At 46.2% G+C, this 18238-nt stretch overlaps 1 protein-coding gene across 4 annotated transcripts in view; it reads left to right on the forward strand.

The window, feature by feature from the left end:
• COLQ (collagen like tail subunit of asymmetric acetylcholinesterase) overlaps positions 1-4532 on the forward strand; it is a 52579-nt gene extending 48047 nt beyond the window's left edge. For all 4 annotated transcript variants that reach the window (XM_080926867.1, XM_080926869.1, XM_080926868.1 and 1 more), the window contains exons 16-17: positions 852-954; positions 2074-4532. In XM_080926867.1, coding sequence (XP_080782993.1) covers positions 852-954; positions 2074-2143 — 173 coding nt within the window. In that variant the 3' untranslated portion in view covers positions 2144-4532. The remainder of the gene's footprint in view (positions 1-851; positions 955-2073) is intronic.
• The last annotated feature ends 13706 nt before the right edge of the window (positions 4533-18238 follow it).

Genomic DNA, 18238 nt, shown 5'->3' on the forward strand with positions numbered 1-18238 from the left:
GGAAGTGTGTGGCCACCATTGCTGTCCTTGCTTTCTAGGAGCTCAAGGGACAGATGACAGGCACTGAGAGGAAGGGTGGGGTTGTTACTCTCTCGGTGTAGCTGCACCAGACCTCTGACAACTTTTGGATGACAATCTATGGGGTGCTGCCTTTTCTAAGGATCCTGTTCACAGAAGGCATCATAATCAAATGAAAGTAGTGGAGTCTCCTTGCCCTTTAAACATGAGGATGGGCCAGGCATTGTAGCACTTAACTATAATCCCAGCATTTAGAAAGCTGAGGTAGGAAGATTGCCAAAAGTCAAAGGCCAGTATGAACTACATAACTAGACCCTGTGTAGTAGGTATGTAGGTGGGTAGGCAGGTGAAGAGATGGGTGGATGGATAGATAGATAGATGATAGATAGATAGATAGATAGATAGATAGGAAAGCAAAGGTCTTTGTGGAGGTGGCATGATTCCTCAGGCCCAGCCTAGTGGTAGCTTGCCTCTCCAGAGCTCTTGCTTCCCCACGCTCTCTCACTGGGTTCTGCTCTTCCAGTCTTCTAAGCCTTACTTTACCAGTGCTCTACACTGGTTCTGTGAAGGGGAGACAGTGCCACCATCTTAGTTTTAGAGATGACATGAAGGCTCTTGTCCCCGGTCTGCTGTACAGAACCTTCGTCTCACTGTTCTTACTTCAGGGTTTATCAGTGTGATGCTTGGTCTTGGATGAGTCTGAGGCCTTACGGGAGTTGGTTCTGAAGTGGGAGCAATGCTCTCGGGACTCCTCTTGGTCACACTGTTCTTACTATGTAGGCATGCCTGTTCCATCTTGCCCTTTCTCAGAGCTATACGTTTTGTCCCTCTAGACTGTCATCGGGCCTACTGTGGAGACGGTTATCGGCACCAGGGTGTGGAGGACTGTGACGGCTCTGACTTTGGCTACCTGACATGCGAGACCTATCTCCCTGGGTAGGGAGGCCCTTATTGCAGGCTCCCCCTCCCATGCTTTCCTTCACAGAGGTTTTTCAAGGATCCTTTGTCATGAGTCCAATATCCTCAGCTTTATTGCTTTTATCGCTTACCTTCCTTCTAACATGCCTTCAGCCGGCAGGCAGGGAGTAGGCCACCTTTCCCTCAGTTACCTCTGCCCCACACTCTCGGGGGTCTCCTCAACACTCAGCCTCCAGCACATATCAGCCTATGTAACCTGTCTGCAGGAGCTGCACAGCTCTAGCTACCCCAAAACTCCAACTCTGGATTGGCTCAGCCAGGATTCCAGTGTGCGTGTGAACTAAGGAAGGCTCCTCCTAGCCGCCTACCAGATCTACCCAGACTGAGCTGCTAATGTCTCCACAGAGTCCTGTAGTATCCTCTGACACGGGGCTAAGGGCTGAGCAGAGCCTACACTGTCCAACATGGCAGCCCCTCTGTTCCATGTAGCCATTCAAGTTTTAAAATCATTAGAATTTCTAAATTTAGTTCTTCAGTCACACTAGCCAATTTTTTTATTGGATATTTTTAATTTTACATTTCAAATGTTATTCCCCCTCCCAGTTTCCCCTCCATACTCCCACTACCTTCCCCTCCCCTCCCCCTACTTCTATGAGGGTGCTCACCTACTCACCCATCCCTTCCTGCCTCCCTGCCCTGACATTCCCCTACAACTGGGACATCAAGCCTTGGCAGGACCAAGGGCTTCTCCTCCCATTGATGCCCAATAACCAAATTTTAAGAGTTCACTAAGCTGTACCAGGCCAATGCTGTCCCTTGGGCACAAATAGAATACAGTTGCATTAGTACAAAATGAGCTCATAAGCAGCATGGACCCCTTAGACCTTGAGAAGGGGGTGTCTCCTAGAGGATGTGTTAACATCAGGGCACTATTTCTCTCACCTTTGTCCCTCTGCTAGAGCTTAAAGTGGAAAATTCCAGAAATCCACACCTCAAATATAAAAGATTCCCTAAACTTTGGCCCTTGTGAGGGTCATGGTAGTCTAATACAGTTGGATCATTTTTTTAGAGTGTGCTTTTCCCTGCCACTATGCTGTCTGCTGTCCCTGCCCTGAGCGGTGTCTTTGCCTCCCACAGATCATACGGAGACCTTCGGTGCACCCAGTACTGTTCCATTGACTCCACACCCTGCCGCTACTTCACGTGAGAGGCTGCAGGAACGGAGCCGGTGGCTGTTTCTCTAGCCTCCATATCAAGCTGGCCTTGCCCTCTCCTGGGACAGTGCCCGTTGACCTTCATGTGACAAAACAAGGATATATTCTTGCTGCTACGACATGCTTTTGACTCAGTATGACTGGAAGAGTTTTGGACCACTGAATCCTGTCTTAATTAAAAGAACCAGAAACCTTCTATATGCCCAGCCCTGGAAACTGTCCCCCACCTCCTAATCTGGCTAAGCAGCTGGCTGTAATGCCTTATCTCTTCTGGAAAGATGCTGGCTCAGGCCATGGATTTGGCTTAGCACTGTTAAGCATACAGGTATCTACAGGCCTGGTGTGGTTTGTTCTGGTCTCATCCAGGTTTAGGGGTGCTCATAAATAGGCTTCTGCACCCCCAAGCACAGCTGTTCTGACCCAAGGCAGCCAGCTGTTGGGTCTCTCAAGATTTAAGAACCACAAATAGGAGGTGAGAGCAGTCTCCTGGTTCAGCTCCCAGCTTCAGACCTGCTGAGGGACCCTTCAAGTGGCCAGAGCCTGGAACAGCTTCATGTTGATCAGTCAGAGGTACCGAGAAAGTCACAAGGTCTAAGCTTAGCCCCAAGAAGCGAGTGAAGCTGAGTCACTTGTCGTTTGACCCTCTACCAGAACAGAAACCTTCCTCCTCGTGAAGTTCTCTGGGGGTGCCATCTTGACCTGTGGTTCTCTTTGCATCTTGACCTCTGACTTAACAGTGCGCTTCACAACTGTGTCCTGTGTGGGAGACTCACCCCTCATGCCCTCACCGGGGCACGTGCTGATGTTTTCTCATGCTGGCTTCCCTGGTTTGGGGCTCTGTTGTCTCATCCTTGTTGGCTGCAGGAAGGGCCCCGTGACCCTCTCCCATGCACATCCTGCAACACCCCTTGTTCCCTCACTGTGGGCTCAACCTCTTCCCTTTTCCTGGGATTCTTATTCCTAAACCCTGCATATCTGACAACTGGCTTTCCCACATTTCCTAAATGGGGTTTGGCTCTATATGGGGACAGCATCGCTTTCTGTCCCCTTCCCCAATACACACACATGCCTTGCCACTACATAGGCTGCCTCTGGGCTGTGCAAAGCTCTTCAGTGAGCCTACTCTTGAGAACTGGTAGGTGGCACCTTCTAACCCAGCAAGTCAGAGGTGGGAACTGTAGTTCCTGAGAGATATCAGCCTGAGGCTGTCTTCACAGACAGACAGCTTTGCTATTTACTATTCTGGGGCTTCTGGGTGGGCAAATGAGAAATAAAAGTGATTCTTGGCTGTGGCCCACCCTCCCTTGGGTGCTGTGGTGAGTGCTGCCTGCTCCTGGGTAGAGAGGGAGGATTGGGCTCAGTTCTGTTTCTCAGATCCAGACGTCTGGATTCACAGAGCACCCAGCTTCCTCGAGGATAAAGGAGAAAACTGATGTCCGAGGGGGCGGGGAGGGGTAGTGAGACTTGCTAGCATGGTCCTGGCTATAACCCTGCTTGAGGACCTGTTTAAGATGGTGGAGACTGAGTGCTATCTGTAGATCTAGCTAAGAGGCATCCTGTCCTGAGTCCCACGCCTTGGGGAGCAGCACTTGAGGCCTTGGGTAGCCTGACCCTCTTCACAGGCAGGCATAGAGTACACATGTGCCAGGTAAATGTCTTCTGAGGTAACGCTATTGCCAGCATGGAGATAGTTAAGGAGCTACAGTGTGGTAAGAACATTGCTGGACGCTCCCTAGGTTGATGCCTAGTGAAGCACCTCTCCTAGCCTCCATAGGAAGAGTTAGCCAGAGGCTGGACTTTCTTCCAACTCCACCAGCTTGCCTGTGTAGATGCTGCTCTGTAACTGACAGGGCACTCCCCAGAGATGCCAAGGGATCCCTCAGCTGCCCCTGAGGCTGTCCCATGGGTCTTATAATTATTCAGTCTATCGTTGTGGTGGTGGTGGGGGGATCAGGGTGGTGGGAACTTGAAGCAGCTGGTCACATCCATAGTCTAGAGCCAATTGAGAAACTGATACATGCATGTGTATGTGTGTGTGTATAGTGTGTGCACATGCATGCTCAGCTCATGTTCTCTACTCTTTGTTCAGGCTCACTGCCTAGGGAATGGTCCCACCCACAGTGGGCTGGGTCTTCCCCACATCGATAAACATGATAGTCTCTCAGCAACATCCCCACGGATATAGACAATCCTTCATCAAAACTCTCTTCCAAGGTGCTTGCAGACTGTGTGGAATTGACAAGGCTAACACCCTCCATCCTAGTGGCCGTCACTCTGGTTCTTCTCTCTTTCTGATAGGACCCAAGCTCTAGACAGGTTCCGTATGGTCTAGTAAGAGAGGCTAGCTCATAGGGTACCACAGCTGAAGAAAGATGGGGAGGAGTTTAGGGAGTGGGGATTGGATTCCCATATTTGGATTATTGGTTACTGGCTTGGGTCTAATAAATCAGCTATCTAGAGAGCCAACAGTGGTTTTTGTTTTGTTTTTCTCCCTTAAAGCTGGTTATGAGAGCTGATTTGGGGACCTGTTTAGACCATATCTCTTACTGCAAAATAGTAAAAAAAAAAAAAAACCAAAGAAGTTTCCATCACTTGCAGGAAGACAAAGTACCAGAACAAGGGACAGCTCTTTATGCCACAACAGAGAGAACAGGATTTGAGGAAAGATGCACATAAGCTGACTATAAATTGAACAGTGATGGTCTCGGCTCAGAGCACAGCAGGCTACTCAAAACAGATTGACATCAGACCCCACGGCAAAGTGGGTGCAGGCCTGCTTCTTTGGAGATTCCAGAGTTGAATGAGACGCATAGGGAGTGTTTTGCCTGAAAACCTATCAGGAATTCTGAGGCTGGGAACTGGCTAGTCATTCTGCAAAGGGCTTTCCAGACAAGCACCAGGACCTGAGTCCTGAGTACTATCCAGAATCAATGTTTTAAAAACATAAAGCTGGGCACGGAGGTGTGCACTTGTAATATCATCGCCAAGGAAGCAGACAGAGGCGGATCCCTGGGCTCAGTGTCCGGCAGCCAGCTGTCAGGGTTTCTGTTCCTGCACAAAACATCATGACCAAGAAGCAAGTTGGGGAGGAAAGGGTTTATTCAGCTTACACTTCCACATTGCTGTTCATCACCAAAGAAAGTCAGGACTGGAACCCAAGCAGGTCAGGAAGCAGGAGCTGATGCAGAGGCCATGGAGGGATGTTGCTTACTGGCTTGCTTCCCCTGGCTTGTTCGGTCTACTTTCTTATAGAACCCAGGTCTACCAGCCTAGGGATGGCACCACCCACAATGGGCTGGGCCTCCCCCTTGTTCACTAGTTGAGAAAATGCCTTACAGCTGGATCTCATGGAGGCATTTCCTCATCTGAGGCTCCTTTCTCTGTGATAACTCCAGCTTGTGTCAAGTTGACACACAAAACCAGCCAGTACACCAGCCAACCCTATTTAGCGAGTCTCAGGGTAGTAAGAGACCCTGTCTCCAAAAAGGAAAAAGGAGGAACAGCACCCATTGAGATTGTCCTCTAACCTGCACACACATGTACTTGCACACATACATACATACATGTAGAGAGGAGGGAAATAAGACAGGAGAGAGGGGACAGAGGAGAGAGGGTGAGGAAAGAGAAGAGAGAAAGGAGGGTGGGGAGAAGGGGGAGAGGAGAGGAAGAGAAAGAGGAGAGAGAGGGGCAATTCTGTGTTAGGCTAGAAGTTGAAATTGCTTTCCTATGTTAGCATGACCATGGGACCAAGTCTCCCAGGCAACAGTGGAATGCTCCAAACACACTGATAGGCTTTTGAGACAGGAAGGAGTAACCGGCTACAAATTCAGTCCCAAAGGCTGCAGGAGTGAGTGTCAGGTGGTAACAATAACAATGCAAGGCCGGACGTCCCCTGAAAAGGCAGCAGCAGCCATTCTGCAGAGGAAAGGCCACTTGAAACTGCAGTGACAACAGCCAGCCGGTGGAGAAAAGTGTGGTGTCTGCTAAGGCAGTCTGGTAAACCGAAGGGGTCTGGGTGGCTTTGAGTCCTTCTTGGCTAAGTTTTTACAACTCTCATTACGGAACTTCTTTTTGATGGTTTCATCAGTAAGAGAGGCCCATGTTCTAACCAATTTACTCCCGGGGACACAGTCAGTCAGAGGTCGGGCTAGGTCTCCTCACTACCCAGCTGTAAAGTTACTCGATGTATGTGTAAACAAAGCATGGCCTCTGGAGAGAGCCTAGCAACTAGAATTTAGGGAACGTGGTGGAACAGGGTACTTCCTGCCACACACAAGTATCTATCACCCTGATAGCAACACAGAGAACAAACTGGGCATATCGATGGAGAACCTACAAAGCTCTTCATGACTGATGGGTCAGCCTGTGCCTCAGTGACTGTTCCTGGGAATCTAGACCGTTCCATCTTCTGTAGTAGAGCAAACTAGTTTAAATCATCAGTGAAGTTCCATTCTCCCACCTGTGTGGCGAGATCAGCTCCTGCATCAAGGCCCTTGGCCACTGACCAAGGATCTCACCTCAACATTAGTTGTATGTGTGCCAGCGGTTCCAGGTGTCCCAGGAGCAGAGGTTCCTTGGCATATGACAGAGTGAAGCTGGGTGTCACGGTGCTCACTTGTGATCCCAGGACTTGGAGGCTGACGCAGGAGGACAATGAGTTCAGGCTTATGCTACATAGCAAGTTCAAAGCCACCCACACACAACAGTGAGACCTTGTTTCATAAATGAAAATAATAATAATAATTAAGGACATGACTACTAGGTACTAGAGGAGAGGGTTTGTTGTAGATAAAAGGAAGAGGATGGCCAGAGGCAGACACATCTGGGAGAATCCAGTTTGTGACCAAACTGAGCTGGGCCAGATAGCGTGTGTGTGTGTGTGTGTGTGTGTGTGTGTGTGTGTGTGTGTGTGTGTGTTGTGAGTGGGGGAAGGGGGAAGCCACCAACCAAAATCCCTGGTCTTGGCCAAGAGACTAGCTAAGAGAATAACAAAATGGCTGCATTATATAGGAAAGGGCAGCTGGGGGAAGAGCAGCCCAGCCCCTGGGCTGGAGAAGTTTAGGGTAAGAGGTGGGCTATATTAACCATATCTGGGTATGCTGGGAGAACCTGGCGACCAGGTCTGCTTTGATGTGAAATAGTCAACACACATCAACTTGTCCTAGGTTTGAGACCTAATACCAACTCCAATGAGCTAGAGGGAGTGAACCCACATTTCCCTTATCTGAGCGGCTCCCATCTGAGGGCCCACTCAAGGGAAATGGTACCATTTCTTCTAGCTTTTGTGGGTATGAAAGGGGTCATTTATGACACTTTGTCCTGCAAGGCTCTGATGCCTCCAGTTTCCCATGATGCATCTGGCTACAGTAGGTATGAGGCAGAAGTGTGTGAAAAGTGTGAGTGCGTGTGGGGGTACTTTAAATATGCATCTATTACAGCCCTGAAGTCTAGGCTTCCTCCTTTTGAATGGGAGAGGGGATGCCTTGACCAATAGAATACTGTGACTTCCTCAGATGATGTCATAGGTCATACAGCTTCTCAGAATACACCTAGAGGGAGTCATTTTGTTTTCCAGAAGAAAGCCAATTACCCTGAGATGGCTGTGCAAAGCCTTGTAGGCCCAGTGCCTGATGGTCCCAGATGCTCATCAAAGTCCTAGACAGGTAAACAAAGCCACAAGAGCAGATCTGCCCAGCCAAAAGTGATCCCAAACCTAGGTCAATGAATTCAATGATATAAAGTGGTTGTTTAATTTACTAAATTTTGGGTGGTTTGTTATGGTAATTGGAATCTGGAATGCCATTGGGGTATGGAAGTGTCATCGCTTGGAGTGTCAATTGACACACCTGGAAAGAGGGAGCCTCAATTAAGGCATTGGCTCTATTAGATTGGCCTGTGGGCATGTCTGTGGGGGTATTTTCTTGATTGCTAGCTAGTATAGGAGGACCCAGCCCACTCTAGGCAATGCTACTCCTGGGCAGCTGGGCTTCACCTGTGTAAGAAAAGTAGCTGAGGTTACCAGAGGGAGCAAGCAATGTTCCCTTATGATTACTGCTTCAAGCCCCTGCCTTGAGTTTCTATCCTGGCTTCCCTGGGTGATGAACTATAACCCATAAGCCAAATAATCCTTTTCCTGCCTCAAGTTTCTTTTAGAATGGAGCCAGGCAAAAAAGCAATCTAGAAATCAGAGGGGTGTGTGCATGCGTGTGTGTGTGTGTGTGTGTGTGTGTGTGTGTGTGTGTGTGTGTGTGTGTGTAGAAATAGCCACCAGGAGCTGCTCACTTGCATTTGGTGCCCTCTGCAGGAACCAGAAATTAGAAACTTAGAAACTGCTTCTACTGGGATAGGATGTCCTATCTGAGAGTCATACACACAACGGCAGAGCCAACAGGCTTTAGAGACCTCTATTTTCGGCCTTAGTGGAGAAATCGGGTCTGTAGCCATGTTGACAGATCCTTTTAACGCTCCTCTCCAAGTCTGCACTCTTTCCAAAAGTAGGCCGTAAAAGCTAAGGCTAACCTGTAAGCCACAGTTGCCCAAGGACAGATAACAGGAATACTGGGGGCTGTGGATCTTTGGAAATAATATCCCACATGTTTTTGCTCCCCTAGACGTGCTTGATTGTCTGTAAATGGTGAATGAAAAGAAGAAATAAAAAGGAAAGGACATGACTGCCCCTAGGTATGGTGGAAGAAAAAGTTTATTGTAGAGAGAAGGGAGAACATAGTCAGAAGCAGACATATCTGGGAGAGTCCAGAGTGGTCATGGCTCTGAGTGAGGAGAGGAGGGAGGGGGAAAGAGAGGGGGAGAGAGAAAGGAATCAGGTACAGCATCCAGGAGGCCCAAAGAGGCTGGGTAACCAGAATAATTGGATTATATAGGGAAGGGCAGCTGGGAGAAGGGAAACCCAGCCTCAGGGCTGGAGAAGTTTAGGGTAGGGGGCCTCTGCCTGTAACAGGTCAGGAATGAATAATGCTGGGAGAAACTGGCAGCCAGGTCCACTTTGATATGTTAAATAGAATGTACCTTGAGCTAGCAGTTAAAATTTGTAATAAAAGAGTCACCCAGGTGGGGCTGGAGAGATGGCTCAGTGGTTAAGAGCACAGCCTATTCTTCCAGAGGTCCTGAGTTCAATTCCCAGCACCCACATGACAGCTTACAACTCTCTGTAACTCCAGTTACAGGGGATCTGACACCCTCACACAGACATACATGCAAGCCAAACACGAATACACATAAAATGAAAATAAATTATTTAAAAAAAAGAATCAACCAAGTGATACTGGCTTTAAAGACATAGAGCAGGCTGGGATCTAGAAGGTGGGCTAGAGAGGTGACCCAAACCCCAGAGGAATCCCAGGTACTGAACACTGAATTGTTTGCATCATTGGAGCGAGCAGATCATGGTTTTGACCTGTATCTACACTCTTGACATTAAAAGGACACTTTATTTTTGATATTGTAGGAACCTACAACTGAGACTCTAAATTTATTTAAAAGCAAATTTTGGACTTTTACAGAAAATTTAAATGGAGAAAACATTGGATTTTTTTTTTTTTTTTTTTTTTTTTTTTTTGAGGCAGGGTTTCTCTGTGTAGTCCTGGCTATCCTGGAACTCACTCTGTAGACCAGGCTAGCCTCAAACTCACAGAAATCTGCCTGCCTTTCCCTCCCAAGTGCTTGGGATTGAAGGTATGCATCACCATACCTAGAAAACTGGATATTTTTTTAAGGAACAGCTTTTTAAATATTTAAACTTATAAGGCCATGAAACATTTTAAATGTACAAGATAGTTTGTTATGATGTCTTTATTGATATGTAATATTAATAAACAGATAGATAAAAAGCTAAATATTAGGGCCACCATTATGAGCACCAAACACTGAACACCAGAATCTGGGGTGTTCCTGTCTTATGGTGCATCAAGACAATGAACTAACTAAGCAGTCTGAAAAAAGAGTCTTTGCTTACCTGAGGGCTATCCAGGCTAACACACTCTAACTTAAGAATGACTGTCTAACCTTCCTGCCTACGCTAACTTTGCTAAGCTTTTGCTATTCTGATAAACTGAGTCATACAAGAAACTGTGATGTTCTGTAATGGTTCACTACATAAGGACCAGCAAAGTAAAGTTGCCAATCTCCCTAAAACTGTACTTATATTTAAGAATTCTATTTCAATATCAGAAGAGTTTCACTCGGGAACTGTGATTTCTTTTATTATAAACTGTTAAAGTGTGTTCAGAGATATACTTGTAGACATGCTAAGTACTAATGTAATTAATTGCAGAAACAAGCCTTATTTAGCCTGTTGTACATGTATCCAAGGTCAAGCAAGTGTCTAAAAACAAGCAGAACATGTTTAGCTCAGAGAGCTGATGAATATGGCGTCTAAAATGTTTAAGCTTCCCATAACAGCCCTGCTCCTTCCTAACGGGAGCGTGCTGGTCCCCAAAGAAAATGGCCCACAATGATGCCACCTGAACTGTGGTAATCACAGGGCAAAGCTTCCCTGTGCCTTGACTGTGCCAGAGCTCTGGTCTAGATGTGACACTCTCCCTGGTCAAGGTATAGTCAGGTCCCCAAGTTCTTCCTCTAAGAAAAATCTCTCAACCCTGAATCTGACAGCCGAAGGTCCGAGGAACTGTGTCTGTTGCAAGATATTTGATCACATTATGAACCCCAAGATTTTGAACTGGAAAAACCTTGTTGTTTTACAATAATTGTTCCTAATAATACCTAAATTATTAGCTCTGATAAATAAGTAGAAGGAAAGAAAAAAAGGTTAACGTATATGTAAGTTCTGAAGGTCTAAAAAATGTGCCAAGATACATAAATGCAAGATATAAAAAGTGATTTAATGTATATGAAAAATGTTTCAGGCTCCCCCCCCACCTCTGTGTTATTATTATACTGAAATTTCTTACAGACACCCGTTATCTGCTTTTTCTACACTATGGACGTTAGTAGCAATTACAATCGGTGGTAATGATAATATATCTAAAACCTTTATCTCTGTTTGTTAACTAAAACATTCATGTATGCTCAGAGAACTGAGGGACTCACAGACGTGGATCCACTTCTTACAGGTCAAGAGGGTTCCAGCTATGTGCAGCCTGAGTTTCCCCACCTTTCTATGCCTAGGATAGGATTTCTCCCACCCTGTCTCTCTCTCTGCCTCTCTGTGTCTCTGTATGTCTCTGTCTCTTTCTGTGTCTCTGTCTGTCCCTCTGTCTCTCTCTCTTATTCTCTCCTCTGCTCCCCCAATTACCAGGACTGTGGGCCTGAAAGTTTCAAATGTTCCTAAATGTTTTTGTGTCCCTAGTCTATGTCTGTGTCAGAAGATTCCACTTGGCTGACAGACATAATCCAGGAATCAGCTGAGGGCTGCAAACTGCTGAGCTCAAGCCGGTGTGAACCAGTTCAGCCAATGTGACTATTTTCTCTCTTCAGCTGGGTCAGCTAACCAGATGCTTCTGATGAATGCATCAGTGCCTGGATCCCCTCCTGGCTTTCGACTAGCATTCCAGCCTTCCTGGGCCCTGACAATGATGTTCTAGTTTTAGATGGAAGTAGTTACAGAAGAGAGTATGTCCCATCCCATCCTGTCCTGCGCTACTCCCCCTAGCCCCCACCCTACCCCTGCTTGTACCCAACAGGCTGGGAAATTAATTCAAAAGAAAGCTCCCTGGCAAAAGGAACAGAATGGCTACCTATAATCCCAATTGGAACACCAGGAAAGTAGACCCAGATCTGTCCACAAGTAGAGTCAGTCACTGGAATAGTTCTACTGAGAAGGCTAGGCTGACTCCATGACAGGCTTCAAATTGGCAGTTCAAAAGACAAGGCCCAAATCTCTAAGAACTGGACAAGTCCAGGCAAGTCCAGGCCTCAGAAGCTGCCTCCCCAACCCCCCCACCCCACCCTTGCCACCTGGCCTGAGGCAAGGACAATGGGTCCAATGCAGTTTCCAGACTTCCTTAACAACAGTTTCCAGCCCCAATACCCAATATTGGAATGTCCCTAGAGATAGAGCAAGATAAAGGTCACCTACCCTGGAATCCCCTAATGTGCTTTATATTGGGCTTGGGAACTCACTTGGTTGTCTATCTTGGTAATGGGAGGTCCCAGTGTGCTGGACTTCTGCAAAATAAGACATTCTTTGTGTTTACATACTATTTGAGTCCAGGTATCATTTTTGGGGGAATCGTGGACCCTTACACTGCAATGTGTAAGACAGAGAGGTTATTGTATAGCTTTAAGAGGAGATTGATGTCTATTCAAGCCATCAAGAGTCATTAGAGACAATCTGGCTGTACTCAAATATTGCAAATGGGGGACCTGGGGTGAAATAAATGACTGGAACCCAACATGGCTGCCTACTCTCATCCATGCTCCTCCTAGATGCTAACTCTGATGTTAGCCATGCAAGGCCTTTGCCCTTCTGTTTCTGCTAATTGCTGTTGTCTCTTGAATCATTAATGCCTTAACTAAAAGATAATTTCTGCCTGGATATCTGTGTTAGTCAGGGTTCTCTAGAGTCACAGAACTTTTGGGTAGTCTCTATATAGTAAGGGAATTTGTTGGTGATTTAACTCCCCAACAATGTTCAGCAGCAGCTGTGAATGGAAGTCCAAGGATCTAACAGTTGCTCGGTCCCACAAGGCAGGCAAAGAAGAGAAAAATCTTCCTTCTTCTAATGTCCCTATGTAGGTCTCCAGTAGAAGGTGTATCCCAGATTAAAGGTATGTGCCACCACGCCTTGATAATCTGGGACAGTATCTTTTGATCCTAATATAAACAGATACCCATCATAGTGAGGGATGCTGAGGGCTTTTATAGTCCCACACCCTCTTTACAGCTTCTCCGTCCCACTGAGGGTCTTATAGTTTTCCTCTACCACTAACGGCTTCCAAGGTCCCACACCCTCCTAGTAGAAGTGCTTCAACCTTATCTAGGTAGCCCCTGGAATGTAGGGAAGGAAATATGATCCAGGTAGGAACAGCACTTCCCAGGGAAGAAATGTCTTATCTGGGCAGCCTGGAATGTAGGGCATAAACCCTTAGATACAACCCACTTTGGCAGCAGCCAATCAATTTAAAAGTCAACTAAACCCACCAATGCTTGCATGCCTAATCACCATTGCTGTAGCCCACCCGTTACTAAGTATATAAAAACTGTACAAATGGATAGTGGGGGTTGCCTCTCCTTGGGCTGTAGGCCACCCCGAGTGCACTGAACTAATAAACCTCTTGCTTTTGCATCGATCCCCATCTCTCGTCTCATTCATGGGAGCCTCAAATAGATAAGATGCAATTTGGGTCTTACAGTGGATTTTACTCAGCATACAGCTCAAGTGGGGAGGGGGGGATGTAGGAGCCAAAGTTAACCATTAAGTCCTACTTGCCCAAGGACAGATAACTTCCTGGAAAGCTGGGGGTTGTGGTTTGTGGTTCTCTGTCTGCCCTGCTTTCCTCTGGGGCATCAGACCTTTGTACATCAGACTAAGGAGAGCAAAGCAGAACCGGAGACAAATAGGTTCCACAGGACTCTGATCCAGCTGGGAACGCTGGGAGTGTTACAACTCTTAGAAGAGAAATAAAGAGGTTTGGATGACCTGCACAAGGCAGATGGCCAGGGTCCTGGGCCTTGTGACAGCTGCAGTAACAATAGCTACAGCAGACGCAGTACTCTGATGAGCCTGACCAGCTAGTTCCTAGATCCAAAGGCAAATTCTTTGGGAGAGAGAGCTCTTCCCCACGTGTTACAGCTCAGTAAATACAGGCACTCTCAGATGATCCTCAGTAAGATAACTTGTACACTATGTTTCATGTGGACAGGGACCATATGAACCTCGGACAGCAGGATGGGATTTGAGGATAGATGTTTTCTGCTGGCTGAGTTTGAGATGTTAGTGATGCTCTGTTTGCATGGGGAAGGACTTCAGGTGTTATATTATGTGAGTGACTGGATTGACTGCCCATGGGCCTTTCAGTTGGGTGTTGTGGTGACATATTCCAGAACAGGTATAGACACAGGTAGAAAGTGTCTCTACTCCTGCTGTTCTCCGATCTCTGAGATTCCCAGGGATTGACCTCACTCAGCCTCACCAGTTCTTATGCCTCTCAGGCGGCACACCCCATTTGCCCTACACCATGGGAAGCAACCAGCCACATGTTTTTGCTCCCATAGACAAGTTTATACCAGATGTGCTTGTTTGGATGTGACAGGGAGGTACATAAGCAGGGAATACATCAGTGTACATGCTTGCCCCTGATTAGATCTGATGGGATCCCATGGTTCTGCCTGTTTAAGCCTCTGTAAAACCTCAGTGACTCATTGCCATTTCTGGGAAACCTCAGAATGAACCTGCCCAGGGTCTATCATCCTGGTCAGTATTTAATCAAAGCTTGCTTCAGCTTCAGCTCAATATTGTGGAACTGGCTTTTCCCTATGATTCTGGGGATAATGAGGGGCCAATCTCCCACCAATGGCTGGAGTCTGTTTCCTCACACCTAGTGATACATAAGCAATTGTGAATGAAGCATCTGCTGCTTTCCTCACCCTTAAAAAGAGATTGGTTTTCATTTTATGTGTATGAGCATTTTACTGCATGTATGTATATCACATGTGTGCCCAGACAGGTAGTATAGATGGTTATGAGTTGCCAGGTGGGTGCTAGAAACCAGTCCTAGATAGTAGGAATGGAACCCAGGTCCTCTGCAAAAGCAACACATGCTCTTAAGCACTGAGGCACCGCTCCACCTCTCTTCTCCAGCTCTTGCTTCCTGCCTTCCAGCCTGGACCAGGCTGCCGGAGACAAGGTCCATACAGCAAGGATGTCACAGCTCCAGTTGAGCTGGCCAAGGCCATGCCAGATGAACTTAACTTCACATTGCATGGCCTGTGAAAACCAGCCCATGTCTAAAGTAATAATCCACTAAAGAAGGAGTTCCAGATTTGAAAGGATGAATTTTATACAAGTTAAAGTCAGCATGATTCAGGCATGAAAGTGTAAACTCTTTAAGTAAGGATAAGTGATAGAGTGCTTTATCTAAGATGGCCTGGGTGTTAAGTGTATATCTTATCTTAAAATTTGTAGTAATTGTTACAGTTGTACTCAATTTATGTATGAAAGAGCCTTTTCAATTGGACAAGAAGGGGAATGTGGGTTGCCCTTAAGCTGCTTGTATTCTGATGTTAATTTTGAGAGAGATTATCCCCCCCCCCACAAGCAATCGATCACATATTCAGGTATTCTCACATAAACCTTCTTCAAATTCTAACTGGTCAACAAAGGCTAGAGTCTGTGATTGGACAGTGGAGGGGAAAGGTGGGATGAGAGGTTTGGGAGAGTGAGGGAGAATGAGAAGAGAGAAGACAGAAGGAGGAGGAGCAGAACCGCATGGCCAGAAGAAACCACAAATAGCAAAGGGTCTTATAGCTCGAGATAAGTTAGTATAGTGCTAGAGCTATCCAATCTAGGCACATCATTTATAATTATAACTGGATTATGTATTTTTCATATGGGTGGATTAGGGTTGAAAATTACTGCAACAGGTCCCGAGAAGGAGTGGGTTGTTGTTGATCATTGTTGTCAAGTAGTCAAGTACAGAGAGGAAACAAGAAATTAGATATCCTGGCAGTGAAGAGCAAACTTGCCCCAAGGTACTTAGTGCTGGTTATCAACAGGAAGTAGATACTGATAAGAAACCACCCTTTTCTGACTCCGGACTTTATCCAAGGATCTCTTTCCTTTTTTTTCCCCCCTTCTATCTAGAGTTAGGGGGTCAAAAGAATTAAAGGTTAATTACTAAATTGTTTTTTATATCTGCTAGGAGAAAAATTAATTTTCTTCAATAGAGTTGATAAACACTGGGTATATCAACTACTCCACAACAGGTTTCATGTTAGTTAAGGAGTAGTTGACCAACATATAATGAAGTACACACTTTGTGTGTATGGGGGGGGGGTCAGTCTGGTGGGTTTTGTTTTTTTCCCATTTGGGAGTTACTTTGATTTCTTGGTGTGAGGGGGTTGTTGTATTGGGTTTTTGCAAAAAAACTTCAAGTAGGGTGGGTAGGGAGGTGGAGAGGATCTGGAAAGACTTGGGGGAGGGTAAATATGATCAAAATATATTTAAATTTAACAATTGTTTTAAACAAAAAAATAAAAATCAAGGGCTGGAGAGATGGCTCAGCAGTTAAGAGCACTGGCTGCTCTTCCAAAGGTTCTGAGTTCAATTCCCAGCAACTACATGGTGGCTCACAACCATCTGTAATGAGATCTGATGCCCTCTTCTGGTATTTCTGAAAACAGCTACAGTGTACTCATATCTCATGTCCATAAAATAAATCTTTATAAATAAATAAATAGATAGATAGATATAGATAAATAAATAAAATAAAAAAGAAAGGAAGGCCCTGCATAGTCCAGCTCTAAGGCTCATGCCACTCCTGGTAGTGATGCATGCTCAAATATAAGTCTATCCTGGACAATGAAAGCCAATTGTAGAACACCATCTGCAACCACTGGGCTGGGGTCAACTAATAGAAAAAAAAAGTTCCTTAACCAGCAAAGCTGGTAGCAACCTGGGTCTTAACTTGGGAGAGAGCAAGTATTTCCACCTAAGGCCTGATGTAGTTCCTGTGGGTGCATAGTAACCAAACAGGTCTTGAGGCTGTAAGCTTTGGTCTCTGCTCCATGGAAGCCCTGTGCTTTGATGTTCTACTCCCTAGAGTGAAGTTAATTCTGCCCAGACACGGCTGCTGATTCTCTAGTGGTTTTCAATCTTCCGAATTGTACTGGCTGGTTCTGTGTCAACTCAACACAAGCTGGAGTCATCACAGAGAAAGGAGCCTCAGTTGAGGAAATGACTCCATGAGATCCAGCTGTAAGGCATTTTTTCAACTAGTGATCAAAGGGTGGGAGGGCCCAGCCCATTGTGGGTGGTGCCATCCCTGGGCTGGTAGACCTGGGTTCTATAAGAAAGCAGGCTGAGCAAGCCATGGGAAGCAAGCCAGTGACATCCCTCCTGACTTCCTCTGGTGAACAGCATGTGGAAGTGAAGCTGAATAAATCCTTTCCTCCCCAACTTGCTTCTTGGTTTGTGCAGGAATAGAAACCCTGACTAAGACACTAATGCTGCAACCCTCTAACATAGTTCCTCATATAAATTATTTTTGTTGCTACTTCATTATAATTTTGCTATTGTTATGAATTGTATTATTAAAAAAAAATCTTGTGTTTTCTAATAGTCTTAGACAATCCCTATGAATTGTTTGATTCCCAAAGGGGTTTCACACCACAGGTGGAAGAACGCTGCTATAGGTTCTTTGATGCCTGACCTAACCTAGTTTTAGACATTCTGCAAATATTAATTTGGCAGTTAAGTGTCAAGGGGCTTTGCAGTGTGGTGGGCTTTCCAGGAGTGCAGGAGCTTTGGGAACAGGTTTCAAGTCTGCAGCACGGACATAGTGCATTTCACTCCCTTAAATGGGATGTGCCTTCCTCATGCCTCCTTGGAGTTGAGGAGTGCTGCTGTGGGCGATCCTTCCCACATGGATGGGTCTTGTTCTGTTGCAGTAACTGTCAGCACTATGGTCTCTTCCGATGTCCTCAGCTGTGAAGACATTTCGGTGTGTGACTAGTTGTTCAAGTTTATGTATAAAGGGGAAGAGACTGACTACCAGATTTTAGCTATTGCCTTCATCCAACCTCAAACTTCATCTCTTTTCAGAATCAAGCTCAGTTTCCCTGGAAGAGCAGCCCGCACTCTTAATGACTGAGCCAACTTTCTGGTCCTCTGGCCTTCATACCTCTTAACTTTTATTTTTTTAACAATCCAGTCACTGCCCCCCTCCCCCCTGGTCTGCCCTCCAATGGTTCCTCATCCCATTCTTTCTTCCCTCTGTCTCCAAGAGAGGATCTCCCATCTACCCCCACCAGGCTTCCCTACTTGAAGGGTCTCAAGTCTCTCCAGAGTTAGGCAAATCTTCTCCCACTGAGGCTCGACCAGGCAGTCCTCTGCTGTATGTTGGGGGGCCTTGGACCAGCTCGTGTATAGTGAGAGAGCTCAGGGGTCCGGT

This window comes from Micromys minutus (assembly GCF_963924665.1).
Source record: "Micromys minutus genome assembly, chromosome: 12".
NCBI classification, from domain to species: domain Eukaryota; kingdom Metazoa; phylum Chordata; class Mammalia; order Rodentia; family Muridae; genus Micromys; species Micromys minutus.